The sequence below is a fragment of the Scyliorhinus torazame genome, chromosome 13 (genome assembly GCF_047496885.1).
Source record: "Scyliorhinus torazame isolate Kashiwa2021f chromosome 13, sScyTor2.1, whole genome shotgun sequence".
In the NCBI taxonomy this organism is placed as follows: Eukaryota; Metazoa; Chordata; class Chondrichthyes; order Carcharhiniformes; family Scyliorhinidae; genus Scyliorhinus; species Scyliorhinus torazame.
Window position 1 is genome coordinate 155,972,721 of NC_092719.1, and position 16,286 is coordinate 155,989,006.

Below are 16,286 nucleotides of genomic sequence, written 5' to 3' on the forward strand. Positions count from 1 at the left end.
TAAGCTGCAAAATATCAGGGATCCAACTGTTCCTATCCTTAATTGTGAAAATACAAAGATCATTAAATGTAATAAAAATTTGCACAATATTTATTTATAGCTGGAAACCAATAGTATGCAATGTAAATATGACATTTAGTATTCTGAAATATGCTTCAGATATTCACGGTCTAAAAATTAGCAGTTCCATCATTACATTTAAAGAATAAATTAGTATTTATTTTTATTATTTGCTGGGGGCAGGAAGTGTTTAATTGTTGGTATCTTAAAAACTAATGTTCTATTTTAAAGACCTGCTTTAGTTTTTAGTTAGGCAAATCTTGTCTTTAGTCATGAGTTTGTCATTGGAAAGGAATTTAGAAAGGGCCCATACAGGCACCCCCTCTCTTCTCAGCCCAAAGCTGGAAGCAAAAGATTTCTATTACCTTGAACTGCTTGCAGGAAGATGTCAGGCAGAACTTCTTTGCTGAAACATTTTTAGTTTTTAGAGAGGTTTATGTTTATATTTGAATGACCAGTCATGACAGAATGCTGAGGTTTTCTACTCCAATGCAGAGAATTCTAATTAAATAAAGCAGAGGCCCATTGGGTCCTGCACCTGGTGAAAGAGAAACGAGCACACTTTAATTATGGTTCCATTGTTGCTGAGGATTGACGAGCTTTCAGTGGGTGTGAAACTGCTGAAATGCATAGCTATTCAAATGGAGGTCAAGCCTTGAGGCCTTCACACAGCAATGATTAACAAGCCAGCAGGCATTCAGGCCTAGCCAGCCAGAAAGAATAGGAAATTGCCAGTGAAGCCTGCGAGAGAAAGGAAGTAAATACAAAAAGAACTTGAATCAAAGGTTTCTCTAGTTTGAGAGAACATTTTTTCTTTTACTTCACCCTCCTTCATTCTTTTCAATTAAAACATGCAATGAGCAGGCTATTGACGTATAGAATACAATGTCATAGTCAATTCAAAACCATATATTTAGAGAATAAATAGCCCCAGATAGAATGCCACACTATTCTACTTCTACATACTTTCATCTCAAGAAATGTGGGCTGGTCAAGCCGAGGATCAAATTCTGTATTTTAAAAAGAAAGGAAAGGCATTCATTTATATCGCACTTTTCTGACCACTGGATTTTGCAAAGTAATTCACTGAAGTACTTTGATTCTAAGTGTAGTCACTGTAGTAAGTAGTTATATGTAAAGTTCTAAAACTAAATTTTTAAGTTAAATTATAGATGTTAATTTCAGACACCTTCATATTGAATAAATTATTTGGTTCAGCTTTGGATGAGAATCATGTGTGAAATTTATGTGTTCTGGTTGCTTCCAGCTTGCATGAAATTGATACACAAATTGAACAGGTCATTTTCCAGACTCATGTGCATTGACCCAGTAGATTTTTGAATGCCTAGTCTCAAAAATTGGAAGAATGTTTACTTCACTGTATTACACTTTATACATTTAAGCAAGAGAGACTTCCGGTGACGGCGGGCGGGAGGCGGCCGCACAATGGAGGGCTCCCGGTCGGCAACGGCATTTTCGGGGCTTTAAGCCCGGTCCCAGGGTCCGCGGAGGCGGCAGAAGAAGGGAGGAGGCACAGTGGAGACACTGGAGGAAAAAAGGAACAAATAAAAATGTCGAGGGTCAGCAAGAAAACGGCCGTAAAAAAAACAGCTGGAGGTCCGTCGGGGAGTGGAAAGGTCACCGCGGGGTCACCAGGAAAAATGGAGGCTGGAGCACCAGGGAAGGCCGCACTGCTTACGGCTGAAGAAATAACTAAGGTGATGGCTGCGGAATTTGAAAAGCAGTTGGCGCAGATTGCGAAATGCATGGAGACGGTGAGGAAGGAGATGAGGGAGGTTTTGAGTGTGCTGGTGGAGGAGGCGGTTTCCCCAGTGAGGACGGAGGTGGCGAGCGCAGTGGCGGAGGTGCGAGAGCAAGGGGAGGCACTGAAGGAAGTGGAAGAGACGTTATTGCAGCACGGTGATCAACTTGCCTCGATGGGGAAAGAGATGCGGAAGGTGATGGGTACTAACAAGGATCTGCGAGGAAAAATGGAAGACCTGGAAAACAGATCCAGGCGACAGAATTTGAGGATTGTGGGGCTGCCCGAAGGAGTTGAAGGACCGAAGCCGACTGAGTACTTTGCCGCGATGCTGGCAAAATTATTGGGGGAGGGGCAGGATCCGTCCCGATGTGAACTGGATCGGGCTCATCGGTCGTGGAGGCCTATACCAAAGGCGAGTGAGCCGCCAAGGGCAGTGACTCTGTGCTTCCGTAGGTACAGGGTGAAGGAGACGGTCCTGAGCTGGGCCAAGCAGAAGCGGGTGGTGCAGTGGGCTGGAACTGGTATACGTGTATGCCAGGACTTTACGGTGGAGCTGGCAAGGAGGCGGGCTGCATTCAACCGGGTGAAGAGGGCACTGTACATTAGCAAGGTGCGTGCGGCATTGTATATCCAGCGAAGCTGAGGGTGACTTACAAGCTCAGGGACTTTTATTTTGGAACGGCGGAAGCAGCGGAGGAGTTCGCGAAAGCAGAAGGACTGTGGTAGAACTGACAAATTGAGGAATGGCCATGTGCCGATGTAACCTCATGACTGTATTTTCTTCTTTTTTGTATCACTGCGTGCGGGTGTAGAGATTAAAGGAGCCAATGTGGTATATATTTGTACAATGGAAGGGACGAGACTTTCACTCGAAATGAGAGTTCTTTGGGGTGTAGGTGGATATGCGGGGTTTGTGTGCTAAAAGGGGATCTTTGGGCTTTCCTAGGGCCGGGCAAGTGGGAAAGGGACCCGGGCGGGGGCCTCCACGCTGGCCGGTTTAAGCCGGCCAGTGAACGGGAGTGAGGTGGGGGGAGGAGCTGCGGCCATCGGAGCCTGGCAGAACAGGGTCCGAGTGGTCTAGCCGGGGTGGAAAGTTGGGGGGAAGGAACCGAGGTTGGGAGGAGGAGTTTTACAAGAGGCAGTGGACAGGAGGAGCTGGAGACCTGCGGTGGGGGGGGGGGGGGGGGAGAGCTGTGTAAGATTAAGGGTGACTACGGGTAATCCCTGATTCCTTTTTGCCATTTGTTTATGTAAACATGCGGGTTGAGGTTTGGGGGTTGGTGGGTAGATGGGATCGTTGTTATTATGGGGACTGACATATCTTGCTGATTATTGTTTATTGTTGATGGATGTAAATGTGGGAGAAAATGTGAAAAAGGAGGAGAATTTAAAAAATACATTTAAGCAAGATTACTTTAGATTTGCAGCAGGTAAGCAACTGAGAATTTTTAGGCTGTCAACTTGTTTTCAATACCAGCAAAATATCCATGTAACGTTGAGTACTGACTAATGATTAGGAGAAAAAATAGTATCGCAATAATATGGGCAGAATGCTTTTGGACTATCTTGCCTTGACTTTCAAATTTCCTGCCGCGTTTCCTACTGATTCGGAACTAACAGCCCTAAATCTAATTGCTAGAAATCGCCCAATCCTCGCCTTTTCTAGAACCTACCATAATCTTACATACGAACAAGGAGCATTCAGTCCCTCAAGCCTGCTCTGCCATTCAATCAGATCTTGGTTGATCTGATGATAACCTCACATCTGCATTCCACCTACTCCTACTACTCCTAAAAACCTATCACCCTCCTTATTTACCAGGAATCTTATCTACCTCTACGTTAAAAATATTCGAAGACTCTTCCTGAAAAGATTGTGGAAGTAGAGTTCCAAAGACAATCCTCTGACTGAATGTGTTTTGTCTCAACACTGTTTTAAATGATTGACTCCTTATTATTAAACAGTGACCCCTAGTTCTAGAGTCTCTCACAAAGGAAACATCCTCTTCACATCCACCCTTTCCAGACCCCTCAGGATCCTATATGTTTCAATCAAATTGCCTCTTACTCTTCTAACCTCCAGCAGACACCAGCCTAGCCTATCTAACCCTTTCTCCTAAAACAACCACCCATTCAAGGTATTAGTCTAGAATCCCTACAGTATAGAAAGTAGCCATTTGGTCCATCAAGTCTGCACCGACCCTCGGAGAGCACCCTACCTAGGCCCTATTCCCATAACCACACCGGGAGAAATTTAGCATAGCCAATCCACCTAACCTGCACATCTTTGGACTGGGAGGAGACCTACGCAGACACGGGAAGAAAGTGCAAACTCCACATATGGTCACCCAAGGCTGAAATCGAACCTGGGTCTCTGATGCTGTGCAGCAGCAGTGCGAGCTTGTGCTAAACTTATTCTATTAGATTTCCTAATTACCTGCTGTACTTGCATGCCAGACTTTTGTGATTCATGCACTAGGACACCCTGATCTTTCTGCACGTCAGAGCTCTGCAATCTCTCTCCATTTTCCATTTTTCCACATTCTACTCTATTTGCCAGATCTTTGCCCACTCACATGACCTACTTGTATCTTTTTGTAGCTTCCTTATGTCATCTTCACAACTTACTTTCTTACCAATATTTGTATCTTCAGCAAATTTGGCATCCATCCCTGAAATCCTTTCATCCAAATCATTTCTATAAATTGTAAAATTTGAGGTTCCAGCATTGATCCCTGTGGTATACCACTCACTACATCTTGCCAACCTGAAAAAGACTCATCTCTGTTTCGGTCAGTCTTCTATCCCTGCTAAAATGTTATCCTCTGTAAAATGAGCTTTTATTTTCCATAATAGCCTTTAATGTGGCACTTCATCAAATGCCTTGTGGAAATCCAAGTACAGCCCATTCTCTAGTTTCCCTTCATCCATAGCACAGGTTACTTTCTCAAAGACTTCAATAAGTTTGTTAAACATGATTTCCCTTTCATAAGGCTATGTTGACTCTGCTTGAATTTAATCCAAGTGCCCTACTCTAACTTATTTAATAGCTTCTAACAATTTTCTTACAACTGACTGGCCTGTAATTTCCCACGATCTCCCTCTTGCATTCTGGCAATCTAATGCATATATTTGCACTGAAAATAATTCCCTCAATTTTTGTCTTCCTTTGATATTCTTGGACTTCAACTTGAGTCTACAGTCATCTGCTTGACAGTTTATAAAAAAAACCCTCTATTATCATACCCTTGAAAAAAAGTTTTTAAAAGTGGAATCTCCTGACCATCTTTCCAATCCGATTTATTATTACATTTAAAGTAACAAGTGGATGGATAATTCTGTTTCTACAACAGCTATAAACTGTTCAATTCGAAAATCATAATTTTGGTACTTACATTTTTCAGTTTCCAAATAGCACCAAAGCAATAATTTTAGACTTTTTCCTGTTGGTAGACAAGTGCAAGGCCAATTATTACTCACTGCCTTTCTATTCCAACACTACTGGAGCTTTTTGAAGCAGTCTATTTGGAGAATTATTTCAGTCAAAATTAAACTTATTTGGCAATAGTAGAGAAACTCTGCATTCCTTAAAGGATTTAATTTCAAAGTGGCATGCCTAATTTGACGGTGATGATTGTCCCTTTTCCTTTTTAAAAATAAATTTAGAGTACCCAATTCATTTTCCATTAAGGGGCAATTTAGCGTGTTCAATCTACCTACCTTTCGCATCTTTGTGTTGTGAGGGCGAAACTCACAAACACAGGAAGAATGTGCAAACTCCACACGGACAGTGACCCAGAGCCGGGATCTTACCTGGGCCCTCAGTGCCGTGAGACTGCAGGGATAGAAGCTAACCACTGTGCCACCATGCTGCCCTGGTTGTCCCTTTTCCTAATAAATTTCCCCTTTATTGGTAATAGTTTGTATTATAACCTGTATTGGGAAGGATAATAACCTCAAACCCTACAAAAGAAACAAAAGCTTTTGCTCTGACGGAAGTAGACCAGTCAGTTATACAAATAAAGGGAAAAATATAGATTCTCTGCTTTCTTTATGGACCAGAGAGAAGCCGTATTCATTTTCTTAGCATCATGTCTGATTCTTGAAACATTGCTTTTGGAACGCCCAGGCAAGTTAGACATTATGGACCAAAACCAATACTGGAAAAACTCTCTCTTCCCTCTGTACAGATGCTGCCAGACCTGCTGAGTCAACGTTTTGAGCCTGTAGCGTATTTTGCTTTTATTTTAAGAGATTATGGTTGGGAAATCTTGAACTTTGAAATCTTTTTAAAAGTACTTGTGTACTACTGATATGGGCCAATTGCTCCACGAGTAACAGATCTTGTATGCAAAGGAAGAATTCCCAGAAATTGGTTGCTTGTGGCAAAATGGTTACTTGATGCACAAATAAGTACAATTTCATGTCAGGTGCCCAGAAATGTTTTCTGAGAAAGCATACAGCTTCCAGCCTGGGGCAGGTTTCAAGGGAATTTATGCATTTACACTGATGCATTGAATTTGGAAATTGAACCACTTCAGATGTTCTGAATCTCTCTTCCAAAGATGTGCACAATTGTACACTACCTTTGTGAAGAGAAAGCCCTGTTCTGTCAAGAAATTGGAGAAATGGAATCATCATTTTAGAAACACCAGCAATGCTTACAAGCCTTAAGAGGAATTGGCCATAAGGGTTGTCAACGCAGAGTGTAGAATGTTTCTTTCCCGAGTGACTAAAGAAGAAACTAAAAAGGCAGTGGGGCAACCTAGTAACTCTGAATTCTGTAACAGCCTAGCCATGATTACTATTGGCTTATATTCTAGTCTTGGGAAAGTAATTTGGCACCTTTTTGAAGGTGCAATATTTTAGATTCCAAGTAACTAGGAATCGTATGGATCAAATTTTCTTTACCATTTAATGAATGACACTGCTCTTGTTCTTCAAGCTTTCAAAATATAGATATATTCATCTAATTTTATAAATCTGGTCTCCATATCAAAATTGCCATTTAAAGGATTTCAAAGCTACATATTCTGTTTTGAAACCCATATATAATTGACCCAGAGTAAGATTGTTAACTGGAAATGTAGTTTTCAGATCCTTTTAAATGATGGTGTGATTCTTGTTGGCATTTATAGTATTTCCTAACAGATCTGTGTGGTGAGAGAGGAGATGATGGTGATTAATGAATAGCATTTGCCATTCATTATGCTTGCAGCTCTCCACAGACTTTTCAAGGACTTTGAAGGAGTAATTAGCTGTCATTGGTTATCTGTAACTGCACTTCGCTCTCTAAAGGGGATTGGGACCTATCTGAACAGGGTGAGCAACAGCATATCTCTTCAACCAATCAGATAGAAGAATTCTCACGGGTGGATTTTTTTGTTCCATGGCCCTGATCCCAACAATGTGATGAATTGTGGGTCAGGAATCCAGAGATGCTGGTGGCAGGACTGTGAAAGGAAGCAGCCAAGTGAGTGGGGAGGATCTTTTTTAAGCAAATTGGAGTCCAGGCACCTCATCTGCTGCCTGCAGTTCCATCTCGGCAGCCAAATGAAAATTCTGTGCACTGAGTCTTAAACCAGGGAGTTCAAGTTAGAAAATTAAATTAATATAAAATCAAAAAAAAGGTAGCAATGAGACCGAGCAATTTTTTTTTTTAAATTCTGAAGGGATGAGACTCTACATTTGGTAGAGTTAATTAAAACTGACTGCTGTTAAAAATACGATTTACACCTGAATAGACAGGTCCTAAATCTTTTTTCTGGCATGTTTAACGAGGTCCAGTGAGGAAATACTGTAACTTCACATCCATACATGTATTTCAAAGTTGAAATTATCAGCAAAGTACTATACAGCAGAGCTTCGAGAGATGCAGGGTAAATCAGATAGCAACTTTGGGGTTTCCGCATACTGTTGCACATGTATGGGTGCCAGATGTTGTCCAAGTGAAAGAGACTGAATAATGTTTCTCCCTGGCCTTTTTGGATAACCTTAACTGTATGCATCAGAGGGTAGTAGGAAAATAAGTACCTCCTTGCTGTTGTTTATATTCCATGATGCAGAAAAATACATTTTGTAGATGCATTGGCCTTCAAATACTTAGTACTTTAGGTGGTGCCTTTGATCTGCAATTGCATTGGAGCAACTGAAAGTAAGAGGCTGAAACAGGAGTAACATTGTTATTTTTATTTCGAAAGCTCAGCTAATGTTACAGATTAGAGGAATTGGAGGTACACCAGTCCATTTCCAACAAACTGCTTTGCATTTTCCTGCCCATATTGATTTACTGTGATTTTCAAATCATTGGATCCTGGACATTGTAGTTTGAAATATGAAGGGGTGAAATAGTCATAGAATCATAGAATTTTCAGCGCAGAAGGAGGCCATTTGGCCCATCAAGTATGTACCGGCCCTTGGAAAGAGCACCCTGTTTAAGCCCACACCTCCATTTTATCCCAGTAATCCCACCTAACCTTTTTGGACACTAAGGTCAATTTAGCATGGCCAATCCACCTAACCTGCGCATTTTTGGACTGTGGGAGGAAACCGGAGCACCCAGAGGGAACCCATGCAGACACGGGGAGAACTAGCAGATTCTGCACAGACAGTGACCCAAGCCAGGAATCAAACCTGGGACCCTGGAGCTGTGAAGCAACAGTGCTAACCACTGTGCTACCATGCCATCCATAAAGAAATTATTGCAATAACTTAAAAAAAAACCAACATGTGTCCTGCAGAAATTCAAAACTGGGTACATTTTAATCTGTTTAACAGTCCTAATTAATCTCCCGATAATAGCTGTTTCATCTTGCAGAAAATATTAGATCTCAAGAACAGTGATAATTTCTCAATGATCAACAGTTTTAAAAGGACTTTGTTATGAAGATGTTAGATTTGTACAGAATAATATAAGATAGTTGTCTTTTGGTGTGTATAGGTGTGTGTAATGTAGTGAACCAAAGCATTACTTTCCTCCTCTTTATCTTCATAATGTAAATGAGTGAGACTGGAAAATTGATGGCACTTTCTTCTTTTTCTTCCCTACAGGGAACTGGACAATAATGAAATTTCAGGAATAATAGAAGATACAAATGGGGCCTTTGCTGGCTTGGATAGTCTGAGCAAGCTGTGAGTATCTCATCGTTTGAAGTCAGCTAAAGTGCATACATAAAAAAGGTTATTCTTTTACAACCATTGTTCTTCTGCTTGAGCTTTGAATAGGAACTTTGGGAATTAAGCTCATCTTAATGCAGGGTTCAAGAAAGTGATGAGCTGCAATGGCTTCAAATTAGCTGTTCAGTTCCGAAGATGTGTCATGCTATACTTGAATATTATCGTTATATGAATATTTTCAAAGTTATGGAATCCTGGAAATTAAGTAAACTCCGGATATTCATGGCACATAAACCCACATTTACACAAACTATTAATTCTACTGTAAACTGTGGGGAAAGCTTTTTAAAATAATTTTGAGAACTAGTGAGTTTGCTTTGGTCATACTGAGCTTGATTCTTATTTCTGCCTTTTTTTTATTGGTGTCTTAATGTTTACTTTGAAATTTAGTTATTTTACATGATACCATTAAATTTTTTTGTGCAGCCATGCTAACTCCATATTTATTATTGTACAAGACCATCCAGGCTGCTGGGATTCCACACGACTGTGGGGCCTGGAGGGAAAATGGGTTTTAATACACCAGAGTGTAGGTGTGACACAAATGACAATATTAACTGTCGTCAAGATGCACTATTGATCGTGGCACTTATCTGTATGATAAAGCAACTTGTGTTTTTATAGCACCTTTCAAAAATGGTAAAATGTCCCAGGGTGCTGCACAGGAGCATTATCAAACAAGATTTGACACCTGAGCCGTATGAGATAATAGGGCAGATAGGCCAGAGAGGTAGGTTTTAATGAACATCTTAATGGACGAAAGAAGCAGAGAAGCTTGGACAGAGAATTCTGATGACTAGTCCAGTGACACTACCATTACATCACCATCTCTGTAAATTAGTGGAAGGATTATTAAATACTTGCATACATCCTAATGAAGTCTTTATAAATGAAAGTTTGTTTGCTTATTGCTTTACATTGCTAAATCTTTAGTGTTACACTTACAGATGAGTTACAAAATGAGTAAGATTTTATTGTTTTGAAGATGATCGTATATGCTGTTGGTTAGCTCAGTTGGCTCGACGGCTGGTCCGTGATATGGAGTGATGTCAACAGCGCGGGTTCAATTCCTGTACTGGCTGAGGTTGTTCATGAAGGCCCTGCCTTCTCAACATTGTCCCTCGCCTGAGGTGTGGTGACCCTCAGGTTAAATCGCCACCAGTCTGCTCTCTCAAAGGACAGAGCAGCCTATGGTCCTCTGGGATTGTGTTCATTTTTCAATTCATATGCCACTAGATATTTGTGCTTAGATTATTTTTGGTACAAATTATTTTATGAATGATTTGCCTCATCGCTCCTGTGCAAAAAAGCTACTGATACATGATTGAATGTAGCTCTATGGAAAGCACGTGTCTAACTGGATATTTTTCTCACGTTTTCCATGTGTCAGTACTGGCAAGCTAGATCTTAACATAATTTGCTGGTTGGCATCATACCAGCACAATGGAAGATGGTTGTGGCTGTTGGAAGCCATCAACTTGGGCCCCAGGACTTCATTGCAAGAATTCCTCTGAGCAGTGTTCTAGGCACATCCATGTTTGGTGACCGTCTCCTTCATCTTGATGTTAGAAATTTGCTGATAATTGCAGCATTCAGTTCCATTTGCAACCAATTGGATCATAGATTATCATAGAATTTACAGTGCAGAAGGAGGCCATTCGGCCCATCGAGTCTGCACCGGCTCTTGGAAAGAGCACCCTACCCAAGGTCAACACTGCCACCCCATTCCCATAACCCAGTAACCCCACCCAACACTAAGGGCAATTTATCATGGCCAATCCACCTAACCTGCACATCTTTGGACTGTGGGAGGAAACCGGAGCACCCGGAGGAAACCCACGCACACACTGGGAGGATGTGCAGACTCCGCACAGACAGTGACCCAAGCTGGAATCGAACCTGGGACCCTGGAGCTGTGAAGCAATTGTGCTATCCACAAGGCTACCGTGCTGCCCAATCATAAAGCAGTCTACTCGCATGTAGCAAGACCTGAATGACATTCGGTCTTGGGTTAATATGTGGCAAGTATCATTTTTTATTTTTTAAATTTACAGTACCCAATTATTTTTTTCTTCCAATTAAGGGGCAATTTAGCGTGGCCAATCCACCTAACCTGCACATCTTTTGGGTTGTGGGGGTGAAACCCACGCAGACACTGGGAGAATGTGCAAACTCCGACCCAGGGCCGGGATTCGAACCCGGGTCCTCAGCGCCGTAGGCGGCAATGCTAACCACTGTGCCACCGTGCTGCCCTCATGTGGCAAGTATCATGTGTGTCACACAAGATCCAGTTTATGACCATCTTCAACAAGAAAGAGTCTAACCATTTCCCCATAAGATTCAAAGGCTGAATTGCTGAAACCACCAAGCCTGTGACTTCCCAAAGCCTGACTCCCCAAAGTCTATCTACCATCTACAAGGCCCGGGTGAGGAGTATTACGGTGTATGCCTCACTTGCTTGGATGAGTCCAGCTCCAACAGCATTCAAAAAGCTCAACATCATCCAGGACAACTGCCAAATTGATTTGTTCTCCATTCACCTTGAACATGCTGGTGAACCGGTGGCAGCAATATGTTCCGTCTAAAAGCAGCAGCTTGCTAAGGCTCTTGCGACAGCACTTTCCAAACCTGTGACCTCCCGCCGAGAAGAAGGGTAAAAGCTGCATGGTAACACCAACCTGCAAGTTTCCCTCCCAAATTGCACACCATCCTGACTTTGAAATGCAAAGTCAATTCTTCACTGTTGCTGGGTCAAAATCCTGTATCAGCATTGTGGGTGTACCTACATCACGTGGACTTTGGGATGCACACTACATGCTGGCTTTGCCACCCACATGAAATGAACAAATTTAAGAGACCCTCTACTATTCACATGCATACACTTTTCCGCAGAGTTCATTGGGTACCAGTCTGGAATGGATAAACTGGAAGACCTTAAAAATAAATCTTCCCTTCCCTGATCTAGGAAACTCTGCCTGCAAAATCTACCAGTTCGATCCCAGAGTGAAACATGGCTTTATAGATCCTAACTTTTTTTTTAGAAATCATGGAGGAAAGTTATTGAACAAATTCATGGCCCTGCTGATGAGCCTTTAACATTCAGAATAAAGTATTTATTAAAATAATAAAAATGAACTATATTATACCAGATTAAAAGGTTGGAAAATTCTCAACACAAACACAAGATTCAATTTCCCATTTTTCCTTTACCCAGCGATATCTTTACAGGCATGTGAACCAGCAGCACTTTAAAGGCTCCTTGCTTGGGGTTGGCACATTTGCAGATGATTTTTTTTCCAGTGGATTCTTGCGCGTTCATTTAATGCTTCTTACTCCCAATTATACCTCTTCTTGAGACACCCAAATCTCCACTCTAAACTCATTATTACTTCAACTGCAAAGCAAAAACGAGTTCCTAAACTTCCAGTATCCTTGTAGTTTTTCCTTATCTCTGAGCTGGAAATCTGTCATCACTGACTTGAGAGGGTGCAGAGGAGCTTTACCAGGGTGTTGCCTGGTCTGCAGGGTGTTAGCTATGTGAAGAGGCTGAATGGACTTGGACTGTTTTCATTAGAAAGATGGAGGTTGAGGGGTGACCTGATAGAGGTCTGCAAGATTATGAGGGGCATGGATAGAGTGGATGTGCAGGCACTCTTTCCCAGGGTGGAGGGGGGTCAGTCACCAGGGGTATTGGTTTAAGGTCCGTGGAGCAAAGTTTAGAGGAGATGTGCGAGGCAGATGTTTTACGCAGAGGGTGGTGAGTGCCTGGAACGCTTTGCCAGGGGAGGTTGTGGAAGCAGATACATTAACGGCATTCAAAAGACATCTTGACAAACACATGGATAGGATGGGTGTAGAGGGATACGGCTCAAGGAAGTCCTGAGGGTTTTGACATAGGTTGGTACCATGACTGGTACAGGCTTGGAGGGCCTTTGTTCTTTGTTCTCTTTGTTCTTTGACACGCACTGAACTTTTTTCTATGTGTCACTTGACCACAGTCGCTAGGTAACATCCCAGTTTTTTTCTATTTTGTTTTTTCCAAAATCACTAAACTTCAAACACCTCTCTTTTAGCTTCAGGAGTAGTAAACCCGCATTAAAATGTGTGTGTGGATATAATATATTCAGCCGCAAGTCCACTCAAACATCTAGGCACCAAGACTTATTTTTAAAAAATAGAAGTGAAACAAACTATTCTACCTTCCTTAACACAAAAATACATATTTATATAAAAGATTATACATGTCTTATCACACACGATCCCACTTTAATCAGCCAGCTGAGTATTTTTCTGGTCTGCATGACTCTGCTCCACACACACAACTTCCTTTAGCTCAGGGAATTTTTTTTCATTTACTATTGATAACATTTCTGAGAGAATCGTCACAATTGTGAATTTAACAGATGTCCATTGTGAATTTAACAGATGTGTATCTCCATAGGAAAGGCAACGTCTAGCTTTGTATTGACAGTTTTAGGATGTAGTCAGTTTGTGAGGTTAGTGTTTCTGGGGTGTTTCAGAAAGGCATGCAAGGGCAGGAAGTAAATGCAAGTGGATTTGGCTGGAGGGTTTTTGAACTGTCAAGAATTCTGTCCAGTGTAATGCTGAAGGCTGCAGCTGTCAGCACAGTTATTTGTTACTGATTATTGGACAGATTTTTTATTTTAGCAAGCTGATATTTTTTGTTACTTAGGATCTAATTCAATGTGAGCCACTTGGCTTTGTCGTCTTGCAATTCATGAATTCTCGAGACTTCTTTTCAAGGCTGCAGATCCCAGTGCTAAATTTTCATTTTAATCTGGGAACAGTTCAGATTTCCTGCTCCTCATATAATTTCTTTATCTGATTTTGCTGAACTATTTGTGCTTACACTCATTCCATTTATCTCCTGTATGTATTTGGAAACTGAAGAACACTGTTTGGAAACAAGATCAAATCCATAGCCAAAAAGGCATTCATAGGACTGGAGGCCCTTGAACACCTGTGAGTATCCCACAATACACTGAGTTAGCAGTCTGCCAAGAATGGCTGCTTTAGTAGACTGCTAGCAATTTAATAGCTTCTTTGTAAACTGAGAAGAAGTTGCATTTGCTGAGGCCATCTGCTACCTCTGTGCTATAGTCTAAACTTTGGCTCTATTTTTATTTTGCCCGTAAGACATTAAAGGAAAACTCCCGGCTCCAGATAACTTTAAATTTAATACACACTTCCTTCCCATTAATATCACTTTTTTGCTAACTAATTTCGTAAGTTTATTTAGATGAAAAAAATTAAATTCAAAATGGGATATTCTCCTGACTCCCAAGAAATCCATCGTAGTCTTGTCAGACTGTCTACTATTGCTGTCTTGAATAGAAAACTGGAACTGTTGCTGTGTAGATGTACCTTGTGAAATATTATATATTCCCTGCATCCGGAACACTCTGAACAAGTCCCCACCTTGAGTTGAGGAGAGCTGGAGACTTTGGAAGGTTCTGACTGACTTACCTGGATAGCTACCCAGGAAATGCTAGACAGGAAAAAAAATACATATAAACCCCATGGCATATATATTAAGTATTGTTTAAATTAGGCAGATATAGTCAAGTTAAAATGGTTGCATTTTTAGACCTTATCTAAACTAATTTGGAATTATATATTATTTAAAACTTAAAACAGTACTTTTCCCTTTAGACTCACCTTATTCCCGTTTGGCTCACCTTATTCCCATTAGGACATCAATATTGGGTGGAATTACATTCCACAGGGGTTTTGGTGTTTTTAAAATGGTATTTATATAGTTTTGTCCAATGCTCAATATGATGAAACGTCTTTAATGGCTCCAGGTATAGATCAACTCTAGATTCCCTTTCTTAACCCTGCAAAATAAATTGTTGAAATTCTTGTATTAATGATTAAATATCTCTTCAGCTCAAATGTAAAGGGTAGATGTCAAGATGGCATGCAGCAGTAGATTGTATATATGTTAGATTAGTTTGCAGAAACTATTTTATGAACAAATTAGCTATCATACCTATGGGCTTTTGTGCGATCAAGTGTGCCATAAACTACCAACTTATCCTGTTCTAGAAATCTGGCAAATAATATGATCAGGTCTATCCAAGGAGAAGCATTTACCAAAATGAAGAGTCTGAAAGAACTGTAAGTAAACAAAAATGCATCATTCGAACTTGTGTTTGAAGTCTATTTTAACTAGAAGTAACCCAGAGGATAGAAACAAATTACATTTTGAAATAGTGATGTTTGTGGGTGGATTTCTTGCTTTTGGGTCAGGTGCAAAACTGAATTGAATATTTTGTTCAGGTTCATGCTCACTTATTTGCATACTATGAAACATGGTATTCCATGCACCTGCACATTTAGACAGATTTGTACAGTGTTTTTTTTTAAAAAAAACGGTATTTGCCATAAATAGGATTCTTTAATGAATTTAGATGTGGTAATCTGGGGCAGTTTTATTGATATCACTGAAAATGTGCTTATCACAAAATATTTTTTTAACCAGTATTTTATTCGCCAACTGAAAATCTAGTTTTTAAATAACAAAGTTAACTCAAAAGAGACATAGAACAGGTTTCTAGTTTAATTTGTGTTCAGTAGTCAGTTTCTTCGAAAATTCAACCTTATTATATACAGTCTTTTCAGATGTTCAAACCAGTTGACTTAACATCTATTGTTGGAAAATTGTTAGAATCAAGGACATAATATCAGGACATTTGGAAAGCCAAAGTGCTATCCATCAGAGTCAGCGTGATTTTATGAAGGGCAAATCATGTTTGACTAATTTGCTTGAGTTCTTCAAGTGGATAATGGGGATCCTGGACACAATGGGTTGAATTGCCTCCTGTGCTGTAAACTTCTATGAATCGATAAATGTACATTGCTGCATTTCATCTTTAAAAAAAAAAAAAAATTTTGAATATAAATTTAGAGAACCCACATTTGCTTTTCCAATTAAGGGCCAATTTAGCATGACCAATTTGCCTACCCTGCACATCTTTTTGGGTTGTGGGGGTGAAACCCACGCAGAAGCTGGGAGAATGTGCAAACTCTGCACGGACAGTGACCCGGTGCCGGGATCGAACCTGCTAACCACTGCACCACTATGGTGCCCTTGACTGATCTTTAAGGTGCCTCTTAGACACCTTATTTATTGAGTACATTCTGAAAATCCATTTACACCACATTTACTGCATTTCCTCTACTTCGATCAATTCAAACCCTTTATTAAATTTGTTGAACGCGACACGCTTTTAACCAGTTATGGTTCGCCATTAATTAACCC

General features: G+C 40.7%; 2 protein-coding genes and 1 long non-coding RNA gene across 4 annotated transcripts in view; 1 reads left to right on the plus strand and 2 right to left on the minus strand.

The window, feature by feature from the left end:
* lrig1 (leucine-rich repeats and immunoglobulin-like domains 1) overlaps window positions 1–16,286 on the plus strand; it is a 186,710-nt gene that overhangs the window by 147,630 nt on the left and 22,794 nt on the right. For both annotated transcript variants that reach the window (XM_072472309.1, XM_072472310.1), the window contains exons 9-11: window positions 8,876–8,956; window positions 13,913–13,984; window positions 15,071–15,142. In XM_072472309.1, the coding sequence (XP_072328410.1) occupies window positions 8,876–8,956; window positions 13,913–13,984; window positions 15,071–15,142 (225 nt within the window). The remainder of the gene's footprint in view (window positions 1–8,875; window positions 8,957–13,912; window positions 13,985–15,070; window positions 15,143–16,286) is intronic.
* LOC140388330 (uncharacterized) lies at window positions 853–8,659 on the minus strand. The gene is made up of 3 exons (XR_011934148.1): window positions 7,859–8,659; window positions 5,221–5,268; window positions 853–1,605 (listed from the first exon to the last, which is right to left on the minus strand). It is a non-coding gene; the product is annotated as an uncharacterized lncRNA (long non-coding RNA).
* The window catches only part of slc25a26 (solute carrier family 25 member 26), a 361,771-nt gene continuing 360,225 nt past the window's right edge, over window positions 14,741–16,286 (minus strand). The window contains exon 10 of the mRNA XM_072472312.1: window positions 14,741–14,859. Coding sequence (XP_072328413.1) covers window positions 14,814–14,859 — 46 coding nt within the window. The 3' untranslated portion in view covers window positions 14,741–14,813. The remainder of the gene's footprint in view (window positions 14,860–16,286) is intronic.